The sequence below is a fragment of the Sander vitreus genome, chromosome 14 (assembly GCF_031162955.1).
Source record: "Sander vitreus isolate 19-12246 chromosome 14, sanVit1, whole genome shotgun sequence".
Classification (NCBI taxonomy): Eukaryota; Metazoa; Chordata; class Actinopteri; order Perciformes; family Percidae; genus Sander; species Sander vitreus.
The window spans coordinates 16559282-16584235 of NC_135868.1; the positions used below are offsets into that span (position 1 = coordinate 16559282).

The 24954-nt window shown below is 44.1% G+C and overlaps 2 protein-coding genes across 6 annotated transcripts in view; both read left to right on the plus strand.

Moving 5' to 3' along the window:
- The window catches only part of pum1 (pumilio RNA-binding family member 1), a 28274-nt gene extending 7620 nt beyond the window's left edge, over positions 1-20654 (plus strand). Inside the window, exons 3-23 of one of the 5 annotated variants that reach the window (XM_078267000.1) lie at positions 187-309; positions 788-856; positions 3366-3471; positions 4149-4342; positions 4665-4837; positions 4948-5212; positions 5304-5400; positions 5926-6024; positions 6183-6325; positions 6896-7034; positions 7306-7440; positions 7931-8230; positions 8928-9170; positions 11085-11355; positions 13719-13848; positions 15153-15287; positions 15988-16125; positions 16850-16975; positions 17169-17290; positions 17436-17628; positions 18929-20654. In XM_078267000.1, the coding sequence (XP_078123126.1) occupies positions 187-309; positions 788-856; positions 3366-3471; positions 4149-4342; positions 4665-4837; positions 4948-5212; positions 5304-5400; positions 5926-6024; positions 6183-6325; positions 6896-7034; positions 7306-7440; positions 7931-8230; positions 8928-9170; positions 11085-11355; positions 13719-13848; positions 15153-15287; positions 15988-16125; positions 16850-16975; positions 17169-17290; positions 17436-17628; positions 18929-19060 (3333 nt within the window). In that variant the 3' untranslated portion in view covers positions 19061-20654. The remainder of the gene's footprint in view (positions 1-186; positions 310-787; positions 857-3365; positions 3472-4148; positions 4343-4664; positions 4838-4947; positions 5213-5303; positions 5401-5925; positions 6025-6182; positions 6326-6895; positions 7035-7305; positions 7441-7930; positions 8231-8927; positions 9171-11084; positions 11356-13718; positions 13849-15152; positions 15288-15987; positions 16126-16849; positions 16976-17168; positions 17291-17435; positions 17629-18928) is intronic. The other 4 variants (XM_078267001.1, XM_078267003.1, XM_078267002.1 and 1 more) reach the window with 4 other exon arrangements.
- Positions 20655-22060: 1406 nt separating this feature from the next.
- The window catches only part of sdc3 (syndecan 3), a 36297-nt gene continuing 33403 nt past the window's right edge, over positions 22061-24954 (plus strand). The window contains exon 1 of the mRNA XM_078268443.1: positions 22061-22561. Coding sequence (XP_078124569.1) covers positions 22508-22561 — 54 coding nt within the window. The 5' untranslated portion in view covers positions 22061-22507. The remainder of the gene's footprint in view (positions 22562-24954) is intronic.

Genomic DNA, 24954 nt, shown 5'->3' on the forward strand with positions numbered 1-24954 from the left:
GCATCATATTAATACTAATTCATATGTTCCACATGTATTTGAAATGTTTTGAAAATGCTAATCAACGCAAAACATTGGTAATACTTAAAATCCAGTGTATACCTGCACGTGTCCAGTTGTCTGTCTGCTTCTTACTGTTGCCAGTAATTTCAGGATAATGTGCATGTCTGTGTGTGTCTCTTTAAGGGTGTGGCTGGTGCTGGACGTTCCCAGGATGATGCCATGGTAGACTATTTCTTCCAGCGGCAGCATGGTGAACAGCCCGGCAAACATCGCTGGCCCACTGGAGACAACATCCATGACAGCCAGGTGTGTGTGTGGGTGGGTGTCGCACAAGTGGTAACACTGGTTTTCTTATTTTATTATGTCATATTTACTACTGTTTGCTTGTACAAAGTTTACAGAATGTTTTTTTACACAGAAAACTTTATTCTTATACCATAAAATCGTGCCATAGACATATTAAAATAATGTAATTCTGTCTGAACATGGGAAAGTGTGGGGGTTAGAAGGAAACAAAGTTTTTCATAGTTTCAGTTCTACGTTTCAAAACGCCAGCATCAGTGGCCATTTAATGTAAAAAAAGAAACGCACAAACTACACATTTTAGTTGATGCCAATTTAAACAATCTTTTGAGTCTTTCATAACTTAATTTTAGTGTTGCCTACTGTAATGTTCCTCAAATCATTCATCAAGGCAATTATTAATTAACATAGATAATTAAAGCTGGGTTTATGTTTATACTTATGGTTGAGTATGAGAGACATAACTGGGCACTGTCTGCAGGTGCGGTCCATGGACGAGCTGAACCATGACTTTCAGGCTCTGGCTCTGGAGGGACGCGCCATGGGAGAGGTGAGACATCAGGTTGGATGGCGAGTCATGTGTGCTCTAGAAGAAGGTGACTTATGTGACAATGAAGCTTTAATACCTCATCTGATAATAAAGGATTTGGGCTGTGGTTATTTAGGCATGTCAGCACAGTTTTGATATTTAAACTTAATAATGTATTAATGAATAATAATGATTAATTAATCACTGGATTTGGGGCGACCTTTAGCTCACCCAGTAGAGTATGCGCCCCATGTAGGCCGAGTCCTTGGCAGCGGCCCGGGTTTGAATCCGACCTGCAGCCCTTTGCTGCATGTCTCTCCCCCTCTCCCCTTACCTGTCTTCAGGAATTCTCTCGATTTAAAGGCCATAAAAAGCCCAAAAATTAATCTTAAAAAAAAAATAAACTCTGGATTTGAAAAGGTCAAATACTTGACATAAAAAAGGCCTCCCTGTGTTTTGTAACACATGATGGATTGCTCACAGAGAGTCAAACTTGAATAACAGGAAATCCAAGGAAAAAGATATGGATTAGTTGCTCAGTGGCAGGCCTTTGAGCCGAAAGTGTTGTGGACTTGTGTTGCCATTGCTGTTCCTGAATGAAAAGCTCTGAAAGATGAGAAGAGACTAAGCAGAGATTTATTTATTTATTTATTTATTTTTTTAAGCTGGTTGGACTGGTGGCATTTATTAAACACCATCCACTCAGTAATTATGTTAATGTTGGACCAGTGCCTTCAATTAGTTTTGGCTTGTTGAACCGATTGCTAATGTGTGTCCATTTGCATCTCATATTGGGTGAATAATGTTTGGCTGCTATGGACTGTAATATGTCAGTATTGCGATGTATTAATAACATGCTTCAAAAATAACCTAGAAATGGCAGATCAGCTCACACACACTTTCAGATTCTGACTCCCCATTCAACCAAGAGTTTCCTGTTGCTAAAAGATACTAATCACATTTACAGAAACAAGGTCCCTTTTTAAAGCAAGAAAGGTGCTGACAGTAATAGAAAGTGAAGAGGGATATGGAGAGAAACTCAAATGAGCTGCTGATGGGTGCTGGAGTCTCCTAGAGTAAGTCCAAACACCAAAAACGATTGAAAAATAATCAACTAAAAGCTTTTTAATAATGAGCCCTAATTGTTTTGTGTTTGCTCTTAGAAACTGGCTTTAATTGTGGTAGTGTGCTATTTTGTTTCTGCTTCACTCATCCAGTTAGAATAGCCTGTACTTGTTTGTTTGGCTTGCAGTCAGGGATCAAAGTACCTCCACCAGGGGTCTGTTTCAGAAAGCAGGTTTAGTGAAAACTCTTGAGTTTGTTAACCCTGAGATGAGGGAAACTCTGGGTTTTCTGTTTCAGAAAGGGAGGTTAATCAAACCTGAGAGAGAGGGGTAACTCCAGCCCGTTTCAGACTGAGAGGTAACTTAACCTCAGTCAGTTACTATGGTAACTGAGCCTGTGAACCTAACCTGGTCGGGAGCAGGTTTTCTTCAAGAAACCTCGAGTTTCTTTCAGTCTCCTTCCTCTGACACATTCTTTCATTTCCTCATTCATTCATTCAGTCTGTATCAGGCGCATTTTAGCGTAGTGTTGTCATCTGCATGAATAAAAAAAACAGTGTTGGTTTATTAACCATGTTAGGCAGACTATAAAACGTTTTATTTCTCAAAACATGGCATTTCCTTTTGTCGACGATCCCGGTGATGAAGAAGGTGTACTACTTTGCAGGGAGTTAAACATACGTCAGGAGATGATATTGAGGCCTCAGAATGGGATTAGTAGGCCTAGGACTTTTTCGCCTGCAGGATTGCACCTAAATTAAATAGATTATAGGTTCAGTACCATTTCACCAGTAGTATTATACTTAAGATTAAATATGATATTAATACACTATATTGGAACTTGCGCATTTACTCTAGCAGCAATTTTCTCCCATGCAAATTCTCTCTTTTACAGCAGCCGCTGTGTTGCTTTTTTAACAAAATACATGTTCAAACTCGCTGTATGTGCTCATGAGTATTTCCGTCGACCAGTTTGTTTGTGGTTGTTACCATGGTGAATCGTAGTATCATGGCTCCATTCATGCTGCGTTTTTATAGTGGTGGTGCACGTGCTTAACTCTGACTGAACCTACTCTGAGTTGATAAAACCAACTCAAATCAGCTGTTCTGGAACCAAAAACTCAGAGTTTCCCATCTCAGGGTAAATCAACTCAGAGTTCAGGGTTAGACTCAGTTTGTTAAACCTTCCTGAAATGGGCCCCAGATGTGTGTATTACTGGAAATTGTAATGCAGCACTGGCAGCTTAACACTAAAATCAAATCAAACAACATTCTGAAGGTTATCATGTTAGTAGGATTTGAGGACCCTTCTGCTCAGATGGTCGGTTATACAAACTAATCACTTTATGTATAGAGCTTTTTTTATTTTCCCCATTCGGCCATGTGCTTTCAATATCTGTGCAACCTTTTTACCTTGTTTTTTCCCTTTCCTCCTATTTCTCCTCGGCTTTCCTATGTCTTTGTAGCAGCTGCTAACTGGTAAGAAGTTCTGGGAGACGGATGACTCTGGGAAGGATGGACCAAAAGGGATCTTTCTGGACCAGTGGAGGGACAGTGCATGGGGTGCCTCAGGTATATACCAGTCTGGCTTACATTTGTGATATGGTGGCAGACAGTAGGCTGTCACTAATGCAGGGTCGTTTGTGAAACATGGCAGTTTTGTTTCACAAGCACATGGAGAAACCATTATCACTATCTGGTGTTGGAAAACATATATTCAGATTCCTGTCAGAATCGAAAGCTGATGTCAAAGTGAAATCGCCCTTCTATATCGTCACGTTTTAATATCTCATGGGACGAGATCTCGTCACACACCTATTCACAAAAGTTACAGCGAACGCCAAATAAAAAAGATGTATTTTTGTTAAAAGTATCAATCCATTGGAATCGTAACCATGACTGTATTTACCTTTTCAGTAAAAACAGTCTGACGGGGGGGTGGGGCATTGCCAATTTCAACATGCTTTTCTTTATTTGTTTGGCAAAATAAGTTAACGGTTTGCCTTAACAAAATTCTGGCTAAGAACATAAACACTTCTTCATTGTCAAATCTTAATTTTTTTGTATTAACATTTTTATTTTAACAGAACACACAAAACATACAATTTGAAACATGAACATAACAACAATTTTTTTACTTGAACTGTTCCATCCCTAGTTTCATGCCTGAACAACATGCCTGTGGAGCAAAGGTTGATATCCCTCCGTGCATGAATGTAATTTAACAGTCCGTCTTTTTTTCATGTTAGATCACTCGGTGTCTCAGCCAATCATGGTGTCTCGTCGGCCAGGGCAAGGTTTCCATGGCGGTGGTGAAGTTGGGGTGGGCTCGGTGATGTCACCGCGCTCTGAGAGTGGAGGGCTGGGAGTTAGCATGGTGGAGTACGTCCTCTCCTCCTCGCCGGCTGACAAACTGGATTCATGCCTCCGAAAAGGACCTTATGTAAGTCTTGAACTGTGTTCTGTATTACATATTCACATTTCCTTATAATCCATTTTCTTTCTCTTTTACCATTTTTCTAATCGTTACAATCTTGACTTTTCATGAAACTACTTCAGCATCACGTCTTTTGATAAACTCGACACCCTATCTGTCATTTTTCTCTCACGGTTTGTCCTCTGTTAGCCTGTGATTATCAAACAAGGACAGGTCTTTCACATTGTCCACGTCAGCCTGTCCTTTCCCCCCTGTGTCTTTGTGTGTTTGCCATCTGTCACTGTTAGATTATCAGCTCATCTATGTCTTGTCTCTGTCCATCACACAGGGACAGAGAGATGGAGAGGTGGAGGAGGAGAAGAGGGACAAGCCAAAAGCATCGTTTGAAGGAGAGAAAATGAAAGAGTTGACAGAAGTTGAAGCTGATGTCATTAACGACGTCATCAACCCTAATGGGCTGCCCGTGCAGAACGGCCTTGACGTCGATGTCAAAGAGTACGGGTAGGGCTCAGCGTGACAGAGGCACACACCCACTCACAACTTTAAATGCTTCTTGAGTTACAATTGGCATTTTAGATGTAAACAGAACTCCTTCTTTCTCACCCTTGCAGTCGTCCCCCAGGCAACATGCCGGCCCCTGGTCCTGAGGGCGACCTGCTTGGGGGTCCCGGGGGTGTAGGTGGTGATGGCCTGACACCCCTGGGAGGTGGTGGAGGCCCCAAACCTCCTGAGGACTTCTCTGGTGTTGAACAAGGTGGTGTCACCATGGACCCCATGGAGTCAGTGATGGAGCCGCTTCAGTTTGACTACAACTCCCAGATGACCATGGACTCTGCGCCCACCGTGGGCTTATTCGATTACGCCAACCAGCAGCAGGTAAGAGGAACAGGCAGGGAGTCATACATAAACATTTGTCATTAACTCTGCATGAGATTAAAATGTGATTCACCTGTTGATGTGCTGTTAGCAGCTGTTCCAGAGAAACAATGCCCTAGCAGTGCAGCAGTTAACAGCAGCCCAGCAACAGCAGTATGCCTTGGCAGCAGCACAACAGCCTCACATTGGTAAGAGAGAGAGTGTGTGTATGTATGCATGCATGGACAAATGAGCAGGAGGACTGAATGTCAATATCATGTTATCTAAGCCATTCATTGGAGTAATACTATATATAATCTATTAATCTAGCTTCACCTTAAATGTCAGACCAAAAGTAAGACTCCATCCAGGAATTGCATATGATGTTTCTCCAGTAGGTCAATACCAGTTACTCAGTGGGTGATGAAATTTCTAGTTTTAAATTTTGGAGCAAAAGAACATAGAAGTTGCAAGAAACTACATGTTGTTGCAGCCCTGTTGTAACTAGTTAATGCTGGGTTAATAATTCTTAGGTTTACCAAAAGGCAAGTAATGCTTAACAAGCCTAAAGATGATCTCAAAAACATCTTGGTCATGTGCTAACCTAACAAATCTGGAGAGCTTAATTTTTTTTAAATTAGTATCTAGAATCTTAATTACAGTACCCGAGTAGGTAAGTAGTTATCATGTGTAAAACCTTTTGGCCCTGGGTCACCTTTTCCATGTGCTCACAGGTCTGGCCCCAGCTTTTGTGCCCAATCCTTACATCATCAGTGCTGCTCCACCAGGGACAGACCCCTACGCAGCCGGACTAGCAGCAGCTGCTACACTTGGTGAGACGTGTGTTTTTAAATGGAATCTGAGCTCCATTAAGATGCTGTTAGAAGGATTTAGAAACACTTATGTTCATTAATTTTACACATTAAGGATAGACACAGACACACACAGTCTTCCTCGCTCACCTGTATTTTGTGTATTTATTTGCGTCTAGGTCCGGCAGTGATGCCTCCTCAGTACTACGGTGTGACCCCCTGGGGGGTCTATCCTGCCAACCTTTTCCAGCAGCAGGCTGCTGCAGCCAACAACTCGGCTAATCAGCAGGCTGCAAACCAGGGCCAGCAGAACCAACAGCAGGTCAGTCGGCTGCTTGCCAAAAAACTGTCATGCTGATTGCGTGGGTCAAGATGTTTCCGTTTGCCAGATGAAATGTGCATTCAGTGTAGGGGTGCAAGATATATCGACTCAATATAGTTATCGCAATATATTGAATATAATATTCATAATTGATATCGCAATATCACATTTTGTCAATATCGGGCAACCCTAATTCAGTGTTACTGCTGCTAGTCTTCGATCTATGAGCAGAAAACCCTTTTCAGCCTGTGTAGGTAATAAACCAACCAGCAGGAAATGTTTCATCCAACTGTTTATTTACTCCTGCTTTCCTCATATATGCTTATGCTAATAAAAGGGAATTTGCTATATCCTGGCTCTTTATTCCGTGCTACCATTTGTGTCTCTGTGTGTGGGCATATTGTTTTAGAAATTAACTTAACTAGACGAAAATGTGAACATGATAGAAAGTTAATTCTACAGCACACTGCAGGTTCTCTGCTTTGTAACAGATTTTGGAGCACCATTTTTGTATTGGTTTGAATATTGATGATGATTCAAATATCTCTTGTTTTTCTCCCTTTTGTAAAGGTGATGCGTGGTGGGGGCAACCAGCGACCTTTGACCCCCAGCCAAGGTCAACAGAGTCAGCAGAATGACCAGCTGGTTGCAGCAGCAGCAGTCAACTCAGCCCTTGCCTTTGGACAGGGGTTAGCAGCAGGAGTCCCTGGTGAGTGTGACACTCTGCAAAACTGGTTTTATTATTATTTTTTTTTATATATATATTTTTTTTATTATAAAACTCTAAATGAATAAAATCCAATTGCATTTGCTAATACTGCACAATTTTCCAGATATTTAAGTTATAAAACTATTTAGTCTGTTCAGTCAGGGACAACTAAAATTACCCACCACTGCCTATTGCTACATGAAAGAAAGGAAATGCTAAAAATACATTTAGGTACACTCTGAATCTTCCTTTGTTGTTGTCTCTTTCTCAGGCTACCCGGTCCTGGCCCCTGCAGCCTACTATGATCAGACGGGGGCCCTGGTGGTCAACACTGGAGGTAGGAGTGGCCCTGTCCGCCTCATGGCCCCTGCCTCCGTCATCATATCTCCTTCCGCAGCACAAGCAGGTAAGACAGCAATGCATGCAAAGTCTCAAAGGTCTGGCCTGTCTCTGTTCACTCCTACCAACAGGACAAAGGAGGATGTAGTGTACACAAACAACAGATTGCACACCATGGTCTTTAAAAACATGTTCTGAATGTCATATCCATGCAGAACATGCAATTAAGAGATTACGAGACTGTATTTTCAAGTCTGGATTTCTACAAGGAGTTCCATGAGTTGGTGTTAATGTGAATGTAGACACTAGTATGGGGGGATGTGGGTTTACATTAATATTAGAGATGATGCAAAAAGTGTTGGTTATGGTATAAAAAAAAGTCTCCCTAAATGTACTCCATCTACTTACAAATCTTTGCAGCACTTGGTCATCAATTAAATTAAGTTAGTACGAGTATTTAATGGTTATATGATCTTTTGGAAGTTGTTAGAATGAACACTTTGGTGGGCCAGAAGGGAAACCTGTGAAATCACTTATTCTGTTGTCTGTCCCTCCAGTTGCAGCAGCAGCAGCCTCTGCAGGTGGCGCCAATGGTGGTCTAGGCGGTGGGGCCAATGGTCCATTTCGTGCCATGACGTCCCAGCAGGCTCAGCAGCAGGGTGGCCCTGGTGGCGCTCTGGGCGGAAGCTCCTTCTACGGATCCTCCTCCCTCAGCTCCTCCTCCCAGAGTTCCTCTCTTTTCTCACAGGGCTCCGGCCAGCCCGGACCAGGTTCTGCCTCCTTGGGCTTTAGCCAGCAAGCCTCCTCCTCCCTCGGTGCCACACTGGGGGCCACGCTGGGAGGCTTTGGCACTGCAGGTAGGAATACAGTACAATACCATACAGTCTACTGGAGAGTGTCAGTGGTCAGCTGAAGTTTTTTGGGGTCTATAGTTTTAGATAAAATGTAAGTGGCGTTGTGGTGTGCATAAAATGTAGCTGTTAAAGTGTGGAACTTTTACATATAAATGCAAATCTGTTACATTCAAGCATTTGCCAAACAAGTTTAAAAAATGCTGGGTAAGCCTTTTACTGCCAGGGAAAGCTCTCTGTATTTCTCAGTATACCGGAGTTGTGGTGTCTGTGGCGTCATTCCAACGCTGCTGCACCGATACAGTTCATTTGTACTCCTAACAAGTAGTTTATTAACTCCACAAAGCGATGAGCAGTATACAAAGTGCTGCAACCAACCTTGCTCACTCACTCACAGTTCTTCACAGCGTAGCTGCTTATTCTGGCTTTTTGATTGGTTACACATTGTGTTGGTCTACCTGTATTACCCAATACCTTAACGGGCAGAAAGGGGGAGAGACCACAACGAAACCTGGTTATTATAAATCCCACTGCTTTTCTTAAGCACTTCAACGGTGTTTGTGTAATTACTCTCACTGCCAGAGGGGGTAGACAAAAGTTCCTCACTCCAGCTTAATGATTAAACAAATACAAGAACAGAAGAGTAACAATGCGCTATTCCTCAAGCTACCTTGATCTTATTTATATCTTTGTCTCCCTCTAGTGGCCAACTCAAGTGGTGGCAGTGGTTCCAGGCGGGACTCCCTGACGGGCAACAATGAGCTGTACAAACGCACGCCCTCCAGCCTCACTCCGATTGGCCATGGAGGCTTCTATAATGGCACCTTGGGCTTCAGTCCTTCACCTGGCCCTGTGGGCATGCCCCTTCCCAACCAGGGCCCCTCCCATTCCCTAACACCCCCACCTTCCCTGTCCAATCACAGCTCCTCATCCAACCTCAATCTTGGTAAGTGTCTTTGATTCAAGTGATTGAGATTACCATGGTTGATTGTGTTTTGTTTCACAGTAATGCCACTTAAATAGCTACTTTGTGACTCTGGAAATGGTGCTCTTTTGCCAAACACAAAGCTAGTGCTATGTGTTACATGCCAGAATGTACCATCTATGACTATCAATTAGCATATTGACTCCTAGGTTCCTGGCTGAGAATGGGCCTTTGAAGGGGGACACATATTAACCGGGGGATGTGGGGGGTCCTTCCCCAGGAAATTTTGAGCTTTAAAGACTTTTTTTTCCTGCATTCTGATACATTTGTAGGCACAAACTTATGGTAAAAACATGTATGTCACAGAAAACACAAAATTCTGGTGCCAGGTAACAATTTAAAATGTAATGGACTATAATGCAGGGGGATTTTGCATCCGATCACACTTGACCACAAAGTCCAGTTCATTTGATTAGTATGAATTGCAAATGTAACCATCATAGTGTGTAATACCGTTTAACTGTTGCTGTTACGTGAATGGGGCTCAGCAGAGAGACGGAGCAGGACGCCGCAGCCTCTACAGCTTGTTCATGGAATCAGGGCAATGCCAATAAAGCGGTTGCAACTGTGGTTTTCATGCCTACTACCGTACGGCTCGCATCAGGTGTTTAAACCAACTGTACCAAAACGTGGAATTGGACTACTAGCCTAATTAACGCAAATTAAAGACCTTTCACATGTAATAAAACTGTCTCAATTAAATACTGACAGACAGCAGCGCAGCCTGCCGCGCAGACAGAAAGCAGCAGCGAAGCGTTGTTCAAGTAAGGGCTCTGGATGAGAGGGAGGCTGGCTGCTCAAAATCGGACGTTTTGGCCCACGTGATTTTCCTTTGGTGCTGGCTAAAAACCTCTTTGGGGGGTTGCCAAAACTTTCTCTATGCAGAAAAAACCTTGGCTTAACGTATGGATCTGTCACATGCATACTCTTAAGTACTAGGCCTAAACGGGACATTTTTGTAGATGCCCTAGTCTCATAGCCAAGAAATGTATTGTTCACATATCTACATTGATTTTGTAATGTCAGATGTATGTAATTAGATGTTAACATTTACACATTGTTTTGGTACTAAATGTGTCCTACCTACCTCGAAATCAACGTCTGTTCCATTTTTTTAGGCAGCATGTTTTCAGGGAGTAATTACGAGTAATTTTGTTGCTGCTTGTGTGTTTTCCATGATTGGCAGTTGACAGAGTAAAGTGTAATACAAACACTTGAGTGTGATGAAACAACAATCAAACTGACGGAGCCAAGTCGAGGCTTTATAATTACTCTGATAGATTACCTGGCTTTAGCTATTTTAAGTCTTTAAAGGTGTCATACTATACAGATATGAACTGTAGTAAATAGCTGCTTTTGAAAGGAGGAAACTGATCTCTGACATCCTCAATTACAGTGTGTACAGACACTAACTAGAATATTTATAAATATCACCAGGTTACAAATCAAGCCCGTCCACCAGCAACAAAACCAAAGACAAGTGTTTAGCTACCACCTGGCACAGATGTTGCTTGAGAATTTTTACAATGCATTTGACTTTTAAATACACAGGTTAGACTCAATGTCAAACAACACAATCTAATGCTGTTGAAAACATTAAAGGATAATAATTCTTAATGTAGGCCAGCTCAATATTTGAGGCAGTGCTGCCATCCAGTGCTATGTTTCTGTGCTGCATAGCTATAATGCAATTTTCATGATCTCAGAATTTTAGTACTGCAGTGTCATCAATTAAAGAATAATCCATGGTCTTGCTTTTTTGGTTCAGGCCCTGTATCTCAGGTTTCCTCTAATCCCAGTGCTTGGACTATTAGACTCAGAGTTTGAACAGTACCAGTTCTAACAATCACCTCCCTATTCTCTCTGACCACACAGGAGGCCTGACCAATGGCAGTGGACGTTTCATCTCTGCAGCTCCAGGAGCAGAGGCCAAGTACCGCAGCGCAGCCAGCTCAGGCTCCTCCCTCTTTTCACCCAGCAGTCAGCTGTTCCCGTCGTCAAGGCTACGATACGGCATGTCAGACGTGATGCCGTCAGGCCGTAGCCGCCTGCTGGAGGACTTCAGGAACAACCGCTACCCCAACCTGCAGCTCAGAGACATCGCTGGCCACATCATGGAGTTCAGCCAGGACCAGCACGGCAGCAGGTACACGTAGTGTAACTACACAACTCAAAAAAATATATAACCTAGCTATGGTCGTTTTTAGACATTTTAATGCAGAAAAGTTACATATTGCTAATCACAATCACGATGTCACACTGTGTGATTACATAAACAGAAAGGTGTGCTGTATGCTTGACACTTTGTGTGCACTCCCTTTACACTCCCTTTACATCATCTTTGCTACCTCTTTTTCCTCTCACTTTTCCCTCACACAGCCGCTACGCTAAATCCGACACCGCTCACGGTAGCTCTCCTCGCTTCACCACTCTGACGTCACTCACTCGCCTGCCGTTCTCGCCCTCACTAATGCCTGATTTATAGTTGTGTGTTGAATCTACACTCAATCTGCCCTATGAATTGTGCTCCCCATGGATGTATTAAGCGCCCCTCGTAAGCGCCCCAGTCAGTCTGTTTAGGCATTAGCGTGTGGGCCACGTATGGTCACGTGAGTATCAGAAGTGTAGAGGGTTTCAGAGCATGCAGTAGGGTTTCCGCGGGGTCTTAAAAAGTCTTTAAATCACAATTGAAGGCTTTAAAAAGTCTTTAAATTAGCTGAAATATTGTGTCTAGGTCCTACATTAATTTTAGACAGGTCTTAATTTTCCTACGTCCATGTAACGCTACCTATATAGTGTGTGTGTGTGTGTGTATATATATATATATATATATATATATATATATATATATATATATATATATATATATATATATATATATATATATATATATATATATTTTTTTTTTTTTTATTCATTCATTCCTTGGTGTTGTAGTTTGTGTGAACGTGGTAACGTTAGGCAACGGTCAGTGACAAACTAAGTAATTTAATCTATCCTTGCAGATGTTCCCAAAGTATTAGTGCTAACATGAGCTGACATGGCTATTGTTAGCTCGCTACCGTTGTGGCTTATTCCCACAGACAGTGCTTATGCCACGAAGCGTTTACGTTATTCATTAAAAGTGGCATCATCCATCCATCTATCTTCGTCCGCTTATCCGGTATCGGGTCGCGGGGGGAGCAGCTCCAGCAGGGGACCCCAAACTTGCCTGGAACACCTCCCTAGGGAGGCGCCCAGGGAGCATCCTTACCAAATGCCCGAACCACCTCAACTGGCTCCTTTCGACGCGAAGGAGCAGCGGCTCTACTCCGAGCTCCTCACGGATGACTGTGCTGTAATACTGCACCCGCTGCGCCGATTCGCCGACCAATCTCCCGCTCCATTGTCTCACTCGCGAACAAGACCCCAAGGTATTTAAACTCCTTCACTTGGGGTAAGGACTCATTCCCTACCTGGAGTAGGCACTCCATTGGTTTCCTGCTGAGAACCATGGCCTCCGATTTAGAGGTGCTGATCCTCATCCCAGCCGCTTCACACTCGTCTGTGAACCGATCCAGTGAGTGCTGAAGGTCACAGGCCGATGATGCCATCGGGACCACATCATCTGCAAAGAGCAGCGATTAGATCCCCAGCCCACTGAACTGCAACCCCTCCCCACCCCGACTACGCCTTGATATCCTGTCCATAAATACTATAAACAGGATTGGTGACAAAGCGCAGCCCTGGCGGAGGCCAACCCTCACCTGAAACAAGTCCGACTTACTGCCGAGAACCCGGACACAGCTCTCGCTTTGGTCGTACAAAGATTGGATGGCCCTGAGAAGGGACTCCCTCACCCCATACTCCCACAGCATCTCCCGGGGGACCCGGTCATAAGCCTTCTCCAGATCGACAAAGCACATGTAGACCGGTTGGGCTCCCTCCAGGATCCTTGCAAGAGTGAAGATCTGATCAACCCGAGGTTCGACTATCGGCCGAACCCTCCTTTCCAGCACCTTGGAGTAGACTTTACCGGGGAGGCTGAGAAGTGTGATATCCCTGTAATTGGCACTCACCCTCTGGTCCCCCTTTTTGAACAGGGGAACCACCACCCCGGGTCTGCCACTCCTTAGGCACCGTCCCAGACTTCGACGCAATGTTGAAGAGGTGTGTCAACCAAGACAACCCCTCCACACCCAGAGCTTTAAGCATTTCTGGACGGATCTCATCAATCCCTGGGGCTTTGCCACTGTGGAGTTGTTTAACTACCTCAGCGACTTCCACCAGGGAAATTGACGACAATCCCCCATCATCCTCCAGCTCTGCCTCTACCATAGAGGGCGTAGGTGGGGAACGGTTTTCCAGAAGCACCTTGGTGCCGACCGAAAGTCCTTCTCCATGTCTTCTCTGAACTTCTCCCACACCCGCTGCTTTGCCTCTTTCACGAAATTGAAAACGAAATTGAAGAATAACAAAAGAAGAGGTATCTGTGGTTAATATAATGCTTATTCTCTCTGTCTCTAACAGGTTTATCCAGTTGAAATTGGAGCGAGCCAGTTCAGCGGAGCGCCAGCTTGTCTTCAGTGAGATACTGCAGGCAGCCTACCAGCTCATGGTGGACGTCTTTGGAAATTATGTCATCCAGAAGTTCTTTGAGGTGTGTATGAAAATTCAAGTCCTTGTCATCAAGGTGTAAAAAAGTTAATTTGAGTCGCCGAGATTGAATTAATGGGGACATCTCAGTCAGTGATTCTCTAATACTGCACCTGAGTTTTATCTGCTTTGTGGCCTGTGTGCAGTATCCAAAATTAACTTTTTGACTTACCGGCCAAGTTGGCAGGTAGATGAAAAAATTCACTGGCCAAGCATATTTTTAATCCCCCAAAATATTAAATTGAAGGTTTTTTGTAATTTAGGTCTACATAACAAGCATTTATGGTTGGGGTTGCAAGTCCTGCTGGTAGGGATAGGTAAGTAAATTGCAAATTAACTTGCTAGTCCTAACTTTGAATGAACAAGTTGCGTTTTAAGCTTTTCTTTTTTTCCTGCTTGTGGAGAGCTACGTGACACATACACAACTATATCAATGAGCACCAGTGAGTTAAATCGGCCGTCCGAGAGTATACCAGGCAGGCACACCGCTGACAACCTGCAGGTGGAGACAGGCTCGGACATACGGTCCCGCAAGCGGTTTCAGGAAAGTGGCTGTGTGTCCGACAATGCACAGAACATTAACACCGGTACAAGTCTACAGCTGTCCGGACACGGAGTGCGGAAAATGTGTCGGAGCCTCCCGGACGGGTGAACTGAGACTCTGTTTCATGCTTGTCGGTCAAAGGTTAATGATCGGTTGACATTTAATTTCATTGTGCTTTCTTTTGGAAGGCTGGCTGCCAAAAATTGCTAGCCTGATGTCGTCATACTCAGATTCTAGTCAGAATATGAGTCAGATACTGCTCCATTGGGCTGTGACTATGGGGCGTGTTTCAGCCGAACCAGGAAAGAAAATGCCTCTGCGCTCAATTGGATAGACCTCCCGACCTCAAATGTTGTGGGCGGGGCTAAGTTCGGCTGGCATCCAGGCTAAAAAATTGCCACTTACTAGCTAGTTAATGTGCGTGTGTACATGCACACACAAATGCCCCTCAGACGTGTGTGTGTGTGTGTCTGTGTCTGTGTCGGCCCGCCCCCGCGACGTTCTGGAATGCAAACCGCAGAAGAACATAGCTGCACCTTCACCAAATTGAAGACTATTTTGGTACAAACATTTACTTGTCATGTGGTGGATAGCCCTCTGAGATTTACTCGCCAAACAGAAAATGTACCCGCATTTGGTGACTGGCGAGTGTTAATGTCGGACCCTGCCTGTGTGGCTGTGTAATGTATCTGGTATTGTGTTGTGTATTATCAAATGGATTAGAGGATTTACAGGCTTATTTTGGGTGTGTGTATTTGTTTCAGTTCGGCAGCCTGGACCAGAAGCTGGCTCTGGCAGAGAGGATCCGAGGTCATGTGCTGTCTCTGGCCTTGCAGATGTACGGCTGCAGGGTCATTCAGAAAGCTCTGGAGTTCATCCCCTCTGATCAACAGGTCATTGTAAGTACACTAGTTCTCTTTGCACTGTATGAAATATAAACAATGGAAACAGACTGTGCCTTTGTACTAAAATTACCTTAATTGAACCTTTCCTGCCATAACCCTGCTGTGATTTTGGCTTGTTACTTGGCTAAATATCCTTTTTGAAGTGTTCCAATTGTAAAGCATAGCTACTATCCATGTACTCATATTTCAGTCGTGAATGAGGGTGCATTGCTCATGGATCACTAATTTCTGTTTATGTAGCAGAATACTGCATTGATAAAGAAGTGCGCTCCTCACTCTGAAACGGCATTTTTCATCTACATTATTGGTTTTATGTTGGAGCTGCCTCGTGGAGCAGCAGGTTCCTTGCAGGCATTCTGTCATCAACGATGAATGAGGCTAATGATACCACAGTTTATATGCAAATGTTGAACTGCAGGTGTTCATCAACAGGAAGTAATTGTGCTTAAATTCAGTTGTTTTGGGGAAAGAAAAGTTGTGAAAAGTGTGTGTGTGTGTGTGTGTGTGAGAGAGATTTCTCCAGGGCAACTGTTCGAAGCCCAATGTTATTTGTTGGGCTGTGAGCCACTGTGAGAAATGGAGGAAAATGCTTTCAGGCAATATTTGATTTCTCACAAACAATTACATGCCCTTCTCCACACTCTGCCTCTTGCTCTGCTCTCCCTCTTCTTTACCTCTGTCCTCCTCCCTGCAGAGTGAGATGGTGCGGGAGCTGGACGGCCATGTGTTGAAGTGTGTGAAGGACCAGAACGGTAACCACGTGGTGCAGAAGTGTATCGAGTGTGTCCAGCCTCACGCGCTGCACTTCATCATAGACGCCTTTAAGGGACAGGTGGGTCCCCTCTGTGAGCGCACACTCGCAATATATTTTCACATTCGATCACTGAGGCCTGCCAGTGCTTGGCTGACACACACACACACACACACACACACACACACACACACTCTCTCTTACTTGTGTGCACGCATACACTGTCGCTGCCTTAAGGCAGCAAGCATATTGTAACCACCAAAGTACATAGACACATGTACTCAGTCCTTTCCAGGGACATAGTACGTTGCTACGGCAACAGAAACCTCAGCCCAGTGGCAACATCTTCCATCCGCCAGCTAAATGTCACATTAGCATAAAGTGTTAAAAGAAGGGTTTTGTGTCCATGCATGTGCCTTTTGTAAGATACTAATGAAAGGTTTCAGTTTTGAGGAGCCAGGATGTCAGGATGCTCTGACAGTTAATCTCACTGATGTGAGTGTTTTTGCTTCTCACACATTTGCATGTTGTGTAACTGCATGCTTTTTACACGGTGGCTCAGATTTGTTTGTGTAGCTGAAAGCATGAGAGGAATTTGCCTTCACCTTCCCTGCAGGGGTGGTCAGTGTGTGTGTGAAAGTATGCCTATGATAGGTTTTTTGCTGTAATCCAAGGGACTTTCTGTGCCTTTTAGGGAAACCGGTTTAAACCAAGGTAAATTAGTGCCGTATTCAACTCAGAGCAACAGGACCATTTGGTGTATGTGTTGAATAAGTAAACGCGTGTAATTATGTGCGTCTCTCAGGTCTTTGCCCTCTCCACTCATCCTTATGGCTGCCGAGTCATCCAGCGCATTCTTGAACACTGCCTTCCTGAACAGACGCTGCCTATACTGGAGGAGCTCCATCAACACACAGAACAGCTTGTGCAGGTAACACACACAAACTAGCACTCGCTGCCTTCTTTCGTCTTCTGCCAGTTATGTTTTTCAGGATAGTGACACTGCATAAAGCGTCTCTCAGTCCAGATTTTTGAAGTTGGATGCGTGTTTGATGTGACGTCAGAAGCACCAGCTGGTGTCCTCACGTTTTAGGTAATGTTTCTGTGTGGTTTGTTTTATTTAGGACCAGTACGGCAACTATGTGATCCAGCACGTTTTGGAGCACGGCCGAGCTGAGGATAAGAGCAAGATAGTGGCTGAGATCAGAGGCAATGTCCTGGGACTCAGCCAGCACAAGTTTGCAAGGTAAATTCCAGAACGTAAATACAAGGTTTCGGTTTCATCTTCCCTCCTCTTTTAAAACAGGTTTCTTTTGTTTCTCCACAATTGCGGCCAGACTTTCTCTTTTTTAAATGTACCTTCATGCTCATCCCTCCCTTCTTTTCTCTAGTAATGTGGTGGAGAAGTGTGTGACCCATGCATCACGGGCAGAACGGGCAGTGCTGATAGAAGAGGTGTGCAGCCTGACTGAGGGCCCACACAGTGCCTTATACACCATGATGAAGGACCAGTACGCCAACTATGTGGTGCAGAAGATGATCGATGTGGCCGAGCCCTCCCAGCGCAAGATCGTAATGCACAAGGTAGGTGGGAGGTTGTTGTATGCGTCCCATCAAAATTCTGGGATACTGGAGGTTGTTTCAAACTTCTTCCAGGCCAATGTTATTATTTTGGTGGTAGAAACTGAAGTCTTGCACTAGACAGATGTGGCACACAGGGTGATACTGTATTGACCTGGTCAGCTATTTCTCTTTTGTTTTTAATGGAAAGGTTTAGTAAGGAGAGGAGCTTTCAGGCTTGCAATGTTACAATTAATGTCTTATTTACAATATTTTCCCTTCAAAGCAATCAAAAGACCGTATATGTGTGATTAAAGGGTTTAGAACATAATCGATTGTATTATGGATATATACTGTATATATTCAACTCTTTCATTCATGTGTAGGCAAATACAATGCCATTGTTGTTCTGCAATTATTATTTTTTCATATTTGGAGCCACGGAAGCCCTAAAAAAAGGGGTTTTGGAAGTGCTCACTGCCCATATCCAATTTGAACATGTGCAACACATGTTTTTTTTGTTTTTTAGGACTGTCAGCATTAACGCGTTAATCGCGATGCGATTAAGGGCCAAGCATAATGCGTTCATTTTTTTTAATCACATGCCGCCATTTATTAATTTGTTTTACACTTCACTCGGCTTCGCGTCGTGCCTAACAACGCCCCTTAGCTGTTCTAAAATCACTAGAATCTACGGCCTCTTGCCGCACCGTTACTTATCATCAAGCTGCCATACTTCCTCGTAACACATCCTGCTGCTGAAGGCTGCAGGCATGATGGAGAAAGACAGCAGCAATGAAATCCTGAATGGCGCTTTTTATTTTCCAAATCTCCCGGACGCCTCAGTAGACAAGTCGGAAGCCATATGCACATTGTGTAAAGCCGAATTAAACTATCACCGTAGCACGTCAAGCTTGATCTACCACCTACGAGCTAAGCATAGTACGGTTAACGTGACTCAGGTTGATGCTAGCAGGCTCAGGCAAAGCAGTATTTTGGAGAGTGCTACTTGCCGACCTGTGGATGAAACCAAATCCAAAAAAATTACCACAGCTCTTGCGAAATGGGTGAAATAATAAACAAATACAAATCTTAAAGTCAAGTTCATAAAGTAACTTTCTTTGCATTAATTTGATTAATCAAGATACACTGGTAAGAATTGCTTTCCATTGTTAATATGTAATTCAAAACAGTTCTGAAATGCAACATAATAGAATTTTAATCATGTGATAAAACATGCGATTAATCGCGATTAACTATAGAAATTCAGCGATTAAGAAAAGATGAATTGTTTGACAGATCTAGTTTTTTTGTCTCTGTGCAGATCCGGCCTCACATTTCCACCCTGAGGAAGTACACGTATGGAAAACACATCTTGGCCAAGCTGGAGAAGTACTACATGAAGAATGGCGTTGACCTGGGTCCTCTCTGTGGCCCTCCCAATGGCATCATGTAACCCCCTCCCCCCAGCCTGACATAATCAAGTCTACGACATGATCTACTTCTACCCCCCACCCTTTACCTCCGCCTCCTTAAGCTGTCATGTCTACCAGCCCCACCCTCATGTCCCTGTCTGACCCTACAGAGGACATCATGCCCACTTTCCCCCTGCAAATCCTACTCGCCAAGGACGTTGAGTACCCCTTGTTTCCATGACAACCCCTTCGGGAGGAGCCTGTTGCTACAGGCAGCCTTAGTTTTTTGTCAGATTTGTTTGCCCCTCCCCCACCCGATCCCAGGCCCACTGTACTTGGGGAGGGAGAGGAGGAGGACGGAGTAGAGAGAGAGGTGAGACCTGTTCACTAATCGCTCCGCTCCCTCCTTTTTTGTGTTTTTCCTTTCATTTCCTCTTTTCTGATAAACTGAAGTCATTTCACTTTTTGCTACTGCTGCACACACAATCCTAGTATCCCCTCCTCTTCCCATCCTAGCTATTTACCACTATGAGGTGGAACTAGTATTTAATTTGTCAGACGTCACAGAATCATAGAAGAATACACACATGCCATTAGCTAACCAGCAGACAGATCATTTAGCATGGGAGATTCGTTTTCTGGTCTTGCTTCTATAAATATAACGTGTATACTTGGTGTAGACCTTTGCATATATATATATAAATATATATATAAAACTTTGTAGTTTTTCTGGTTTTTGATGTTGAATCTGTATCTATAATGTATCCTAGTAGTGACCACATACTTCTGACTGTATAATTGTACATTTGTAAACCCTTGTAATGTAAAAGTGCTTTACCACCCTTTTTGGTATGAGAAGAAAAATGGAAAAAATCTCACTCTGAAAAATCTTAGAAAAAAAACCCTGTGCATTTCAGTGTATATTCTTACCTCCTTGGTTGTGACATATGAGTTGTTGTATATTGTAAATTGTAATATCAAATTTTTTGTTTTGAAAAGCCCTTTCTATACAGCGTAGTACTTGTACAAAGATTCGCCACGCTTGGTTTTATCTTTATCTTGTCACTGCTTAACTTAAGACGTCGATCTCCCACTGACTTCCAATTGGACACGTTCTGTTAGACTTAGTGGTGTCTTCTGGTTTATGTTGAAGGTTTTTTGTTTTTGACCTTTTTTTAAGATCTTTTTATAGGAATGCTTTACCCCATGAAATGTGTCATGTGTATGGGTATACTGGCTGGGTGGGAGAAATAACTTTTACTCATTTAACCTCCCCCGCCCCCCCCAACCCCTCTATTACTCATGACTGTTTTCAGAGTGGTAAACCCATGGATTGTACAGAGGAGATTCTTGTGTTTTTTTGGCATTTCTCTAGTGCTGTAAGTGCTGTATCATACTGTCTATGTCCTTTTGGGTGAGAGAGGCAGCCCGCCACAGTGCGGTGTACATTTGGAGCAGCCTTGTGTATATTTACTACGAGCACACCTGTAACCATATGTGTATAGTTAACAGAACCTGTGTATGCTTATTGCCTGGGCAACTATTTTTTGTAACTCCTGTTGTAGATTGTCTCTAAACAATTGTGTGATCTTTATTTTGAAACCAAACTGAACAAAAAAAACTTTGAAAATGTAACTGTCTCAAGTGTGCTTGATTGTATGTTTGAGAAAACACAGGGTGACAGGAAGGAGCAGGCAAGCCTATGTTTGTTTTAAAAGGGACAATCAGGATATGTGTCAGAGTTTCTAATCTAGCCATCTGAATGATTGACTGTGCACAGTGATAAGCCTGTACACACAGCATGAGTCAGAGAGGACAAAATAATAACCCTGCCTTTACTTGTCCAACTTTTGTTTGGAGCATTAGCAGAAACAGCCAGGAAGTTACTTTGAAAAACAAGGCAGGTTGGGTGTGATGTTGGTGGCAGTAATCCCATGGCTTTGTTGATTTCTTAAAGCGGATAATAATAAACCCTGCAGCGATTTAAAACCACCTGAAAGTTTCTAGCTTAGGCTGTGGTGGGCTGGTTAGGCTATTGGCTGTTTTATGGATTACGAAAAGGCTAAAAATGGGCAGCTACCCTTGGGCCGTGACCCACAGTGGCCCCAAAAGCCATATTGTTGTCAGTTGTTTTGTGGTAATTTCATTACTTGTAAAGCTGTTTGAGATAATACAACCTTAATGTGGGTCCTAGCTTTAACTTATTGTGTCTTCTTGTCATGTGGATGATGCATATTCCTAAATACATTTGTGTTACAAAAGGGGGGTCCAAAGAGGTACCTAACTGTTTGTTTTATATAAAGTTGTAAAATGATAAGGCTATCTTTCGCCACTGATTTTACTGGTGTTTTGTCGCTATAACCTCGCAGAAAACATTTAGCTGTTTGACAGGCTAATCGTTTTTGCAAGGTCCAATTCTAGCCTTGAGTAAAGATAATTTTGGTGAAGATTGTCATGCTCAATTTATAAAGCAGTTGTAGCGTGTTAGCTAGCTAGTTGTTGAACTAATTGTGTCAATCATGTTAGGTTTCGGTTTACATTTTGCACCCTTTTCAATTACAGATTGGCTAAACTACACGGTTGCTAGGCGACACAAGTAAGCTACAGTGCGAGTAGCGCGCATAAATATTAATTATTGTTACGTAGGTACAGGTATGAGCTCATCGGGGAGTTTTTTTTTTAATCAAAATAGCTTGACCGTAATTCAGCCAATCACAGCGGAGGACCGGAGTTGACCTGTAAAGGCGTGTAATAATGGCGTGCAGCCAACCGGAACCATCTGAGCGCGAAGCAAATGGCACAACCTGGGAGCAGCTTTGAATGTGTGTGTGTGTGTGTGTGTGTGTGTGTGTGTCTGTCTCTGTTTTTTAAAGGGCTGCTGGGCTGCGGCTGCCTAAACGAGCTGCAGGGGGCATCCTTGCCCTTGCTCGCGGAGATCCCCCAAGTGCTTCTCACACACATGTAGGCCATATATGCGCTCTCTCCCTGACACACACACCCCTCCTTCTGCCAGACTCCCAGGCCAAGCAGCGTCACCATACGGAACATCCTGCCCTCAACGGAGAGGGGGAGGAGAGAGAGAGAGCCTGAGTGTGTGCACACAGAGAGAGGGGTAGAGAGAGGCTGTCTGTGTATTAAGAGAGCGAAAGAGACGAGGTCTGGCGTCTCCCGGTAGTAAATCTATCAGGTCTCGAGCACAAAAACTCGGAGATACGGACAGAGAAGAGGGAGAAGAGGCCTCGAAGAAATCTCATTGCTTAAGCCTACTGGTTACCTGGAGCAGCAGCAGCAGCAGCGCGTGAAGCCCTGGATTAAAAAACCCGACTAGAAAGACGGATGGTCGCGCGGACTGGCTGCGCGCTCTGACGTTGGACAGACTGAGACTACCGAGACACCGACAGCAAGCAGCAGTAGCTTTTGTTCCCCCCACCTCCCCGACCCGTGAAGGCAGCGGCGGCACCGGGAGGCTGTGCCCGCGCACCCCAATTATGAAGCTGCCTTGGCTATTGGCGCTCACAGCGCTGCTTGCTCACACCGCCACGGTAAGCACGAGCCTCAGATCCTTTGTTAACCGGGGAGCTTTTGTGCACACAGTAGCCTGTGTGTGTGTGTGTGTGTGTGTGTGTGTGTGCGCGTGCGTGTGTGAGCGGTGAGCTATCATCAATGAGACAGTGATCGGTAAAATCATGCACTCGACCTAGGTTTGGCTACTTATCAGCCCTTATCGGACGTCCGTGACTCCCGCTAGGGGGGCTGGCAACTCTCGTGCACCCCCCCCCCCGATTTCACACACATACACACACACACACCAGCCTTTGTGTCTCAGTGTCGGGGTTTATTGTGGCCTGTGCCCCCTCGAGTCAGGAGGTGTGTGTGCGTGCATGTGTGTGTCGGTAATTAGCGGGTAATCTCTAATTGAGCTTCATTACGGGTCTTTGTGCGGTGCCTCGGTATGTGGTGTCTGTGTCACCAGCTCACATCCTGTCTTTAATTTGGGGGTCTCCAGTCATACTGCGGCTTTAACGACTTTATTAGCCTATGTAACACGCTGTAGGACGTGTGTGTGAGGGAGAGAGAGAGGGAGAGGTGGGGGTTGGATGTCCGATCTCCAACCTGTAAGGTGCTGTCTGATAACGGCGGCCTCATTGTCCAGACGCCAGAATCCGACCAGGGGCATCCTCCCGTTATAACCGGAGGTGTGTGTGTGCGGCAGCTTGTGTTTGTTGCAAAAAGTGGGTGGGGTAACGGGGACGTTAAAACGGCGATGCGGTGCGCGAACGAAGCCTTGGATGGAATGGAATGATGTCATCGGGAATCGCGAGGAGGGAAGCTGATTAGGAATGCGCGAACCCCCCCTCCTTTCTCTCCACACACCCCTCCGGAACCATCCACGCCGAGTTTCACGTACCCTCCCATAGCACGCCCACACCTTCTCTTACCGATTAATCCAGATTTATCCTATGAAGAGGAGGAGGTGGAGGAAGAAGAGAAGGGTGGAAGCTCATTGACTCATTGAGAGAAAAGGAAGTAAGCACCAAAACATGTCAAAATGAAATCTACTTTTGAATGTAGCCTACATTTAGAAGAACGCAACTCTTAGAATATAGTAGGCTACTGATAATGTCCCTGTGTTACTGGTGCTCAACTGTAGGTTTATAGTAATCTTACTGCATGATGTTTTATCTCCTTTTTTACACTTCATGCATGGCCAGATTAAGCTGTTAGGAGCTTTGGGGCCAAAATATACTGTTGGTCCCCTTCTGATCCCCACCTAGGCCTACCACTCTGTGCAATGTGTAGGCTACATGCCCTGTCGACTCCAACTTCCCATGAAGCCCATTGCCACCAGTAGACCTACTCCTTTGCTGTAATGATAATTTAGGATCTATTTTTTTCTACCACATTGCAAAAAACAAAACAACCAGAACTTTATTTAAGAATATGTTAAATGTGAGCACAATAAACCAAAACAGTAAGGCTCTTTGACAAAAGACACAGCCACAAAATGACCTAAAAATGCTAAACCGTGTGAATTTCCTAACAAATGTTCAAATATTTACTATCAAAACCAATTGACATGGAGTGTACCTTTGCCTCAACCATGCCTGTATTTCTTCGCTTGGACACAATATTTGTATTGTCAACATCTTGAAGTTCCTTTGTGCTGCTTCTGCTGTGATGCTCTACTGGTTTTGGCAGGGGATTTACACACACACACACACACAGTTTGTTGCAATCTTTGCCAAAGACCCAATCTGTCTTTAAGTGTTAAGATGGAGACAGGTGTGACACATATACACATACACACTTAAATATACACTGTGTTAGGAGCTCACATGCACAGATTGATCCAGGTGGTGCTTGAATTGTTCACACACACACACACACACACACACACACACACACACACTCACACATGTCAGCAGTCTAATAATTGCAAGACACACCATAAGTAACCCAGGCCTTGAACGCACACATGACCCACGGTCACATGCATTTGCTGACAAGATCTTTCTTTAGATGCTCTTGGCTTGACCCAGCTGACTCTTATGTTTGTGTGTGTTTCCTCTGATGAGTGTCATGTCTCTGTGGGTATTTCCTGTTATCAGAGTTGTGACATCATATCCGGGTGATATATTTCACATGATTTTCCCACAGACATCTATTGTGTCCCACAGATAGAGCGTGTGTGTGCGCACGTGTGCATCCATCTGCCTTCATGAGAACGTTCACTGTCCATCTGTCTGTGTGTGGGCTTGAAAATAGTGAATCTTCACTGCCAAAAACTTATTCTCGCCAGCCCTCGCTCCTTGAGAAGTTTATATGTGTGTGTGTGTGCGGCGGAAAAGCGTTGTGTTCTTGAGGATCATGTTTAACTCATGGAATGAATCAGTGTTTTGTGCCTCCGATAGCTGACAAAGCCCCCCATAGAGAG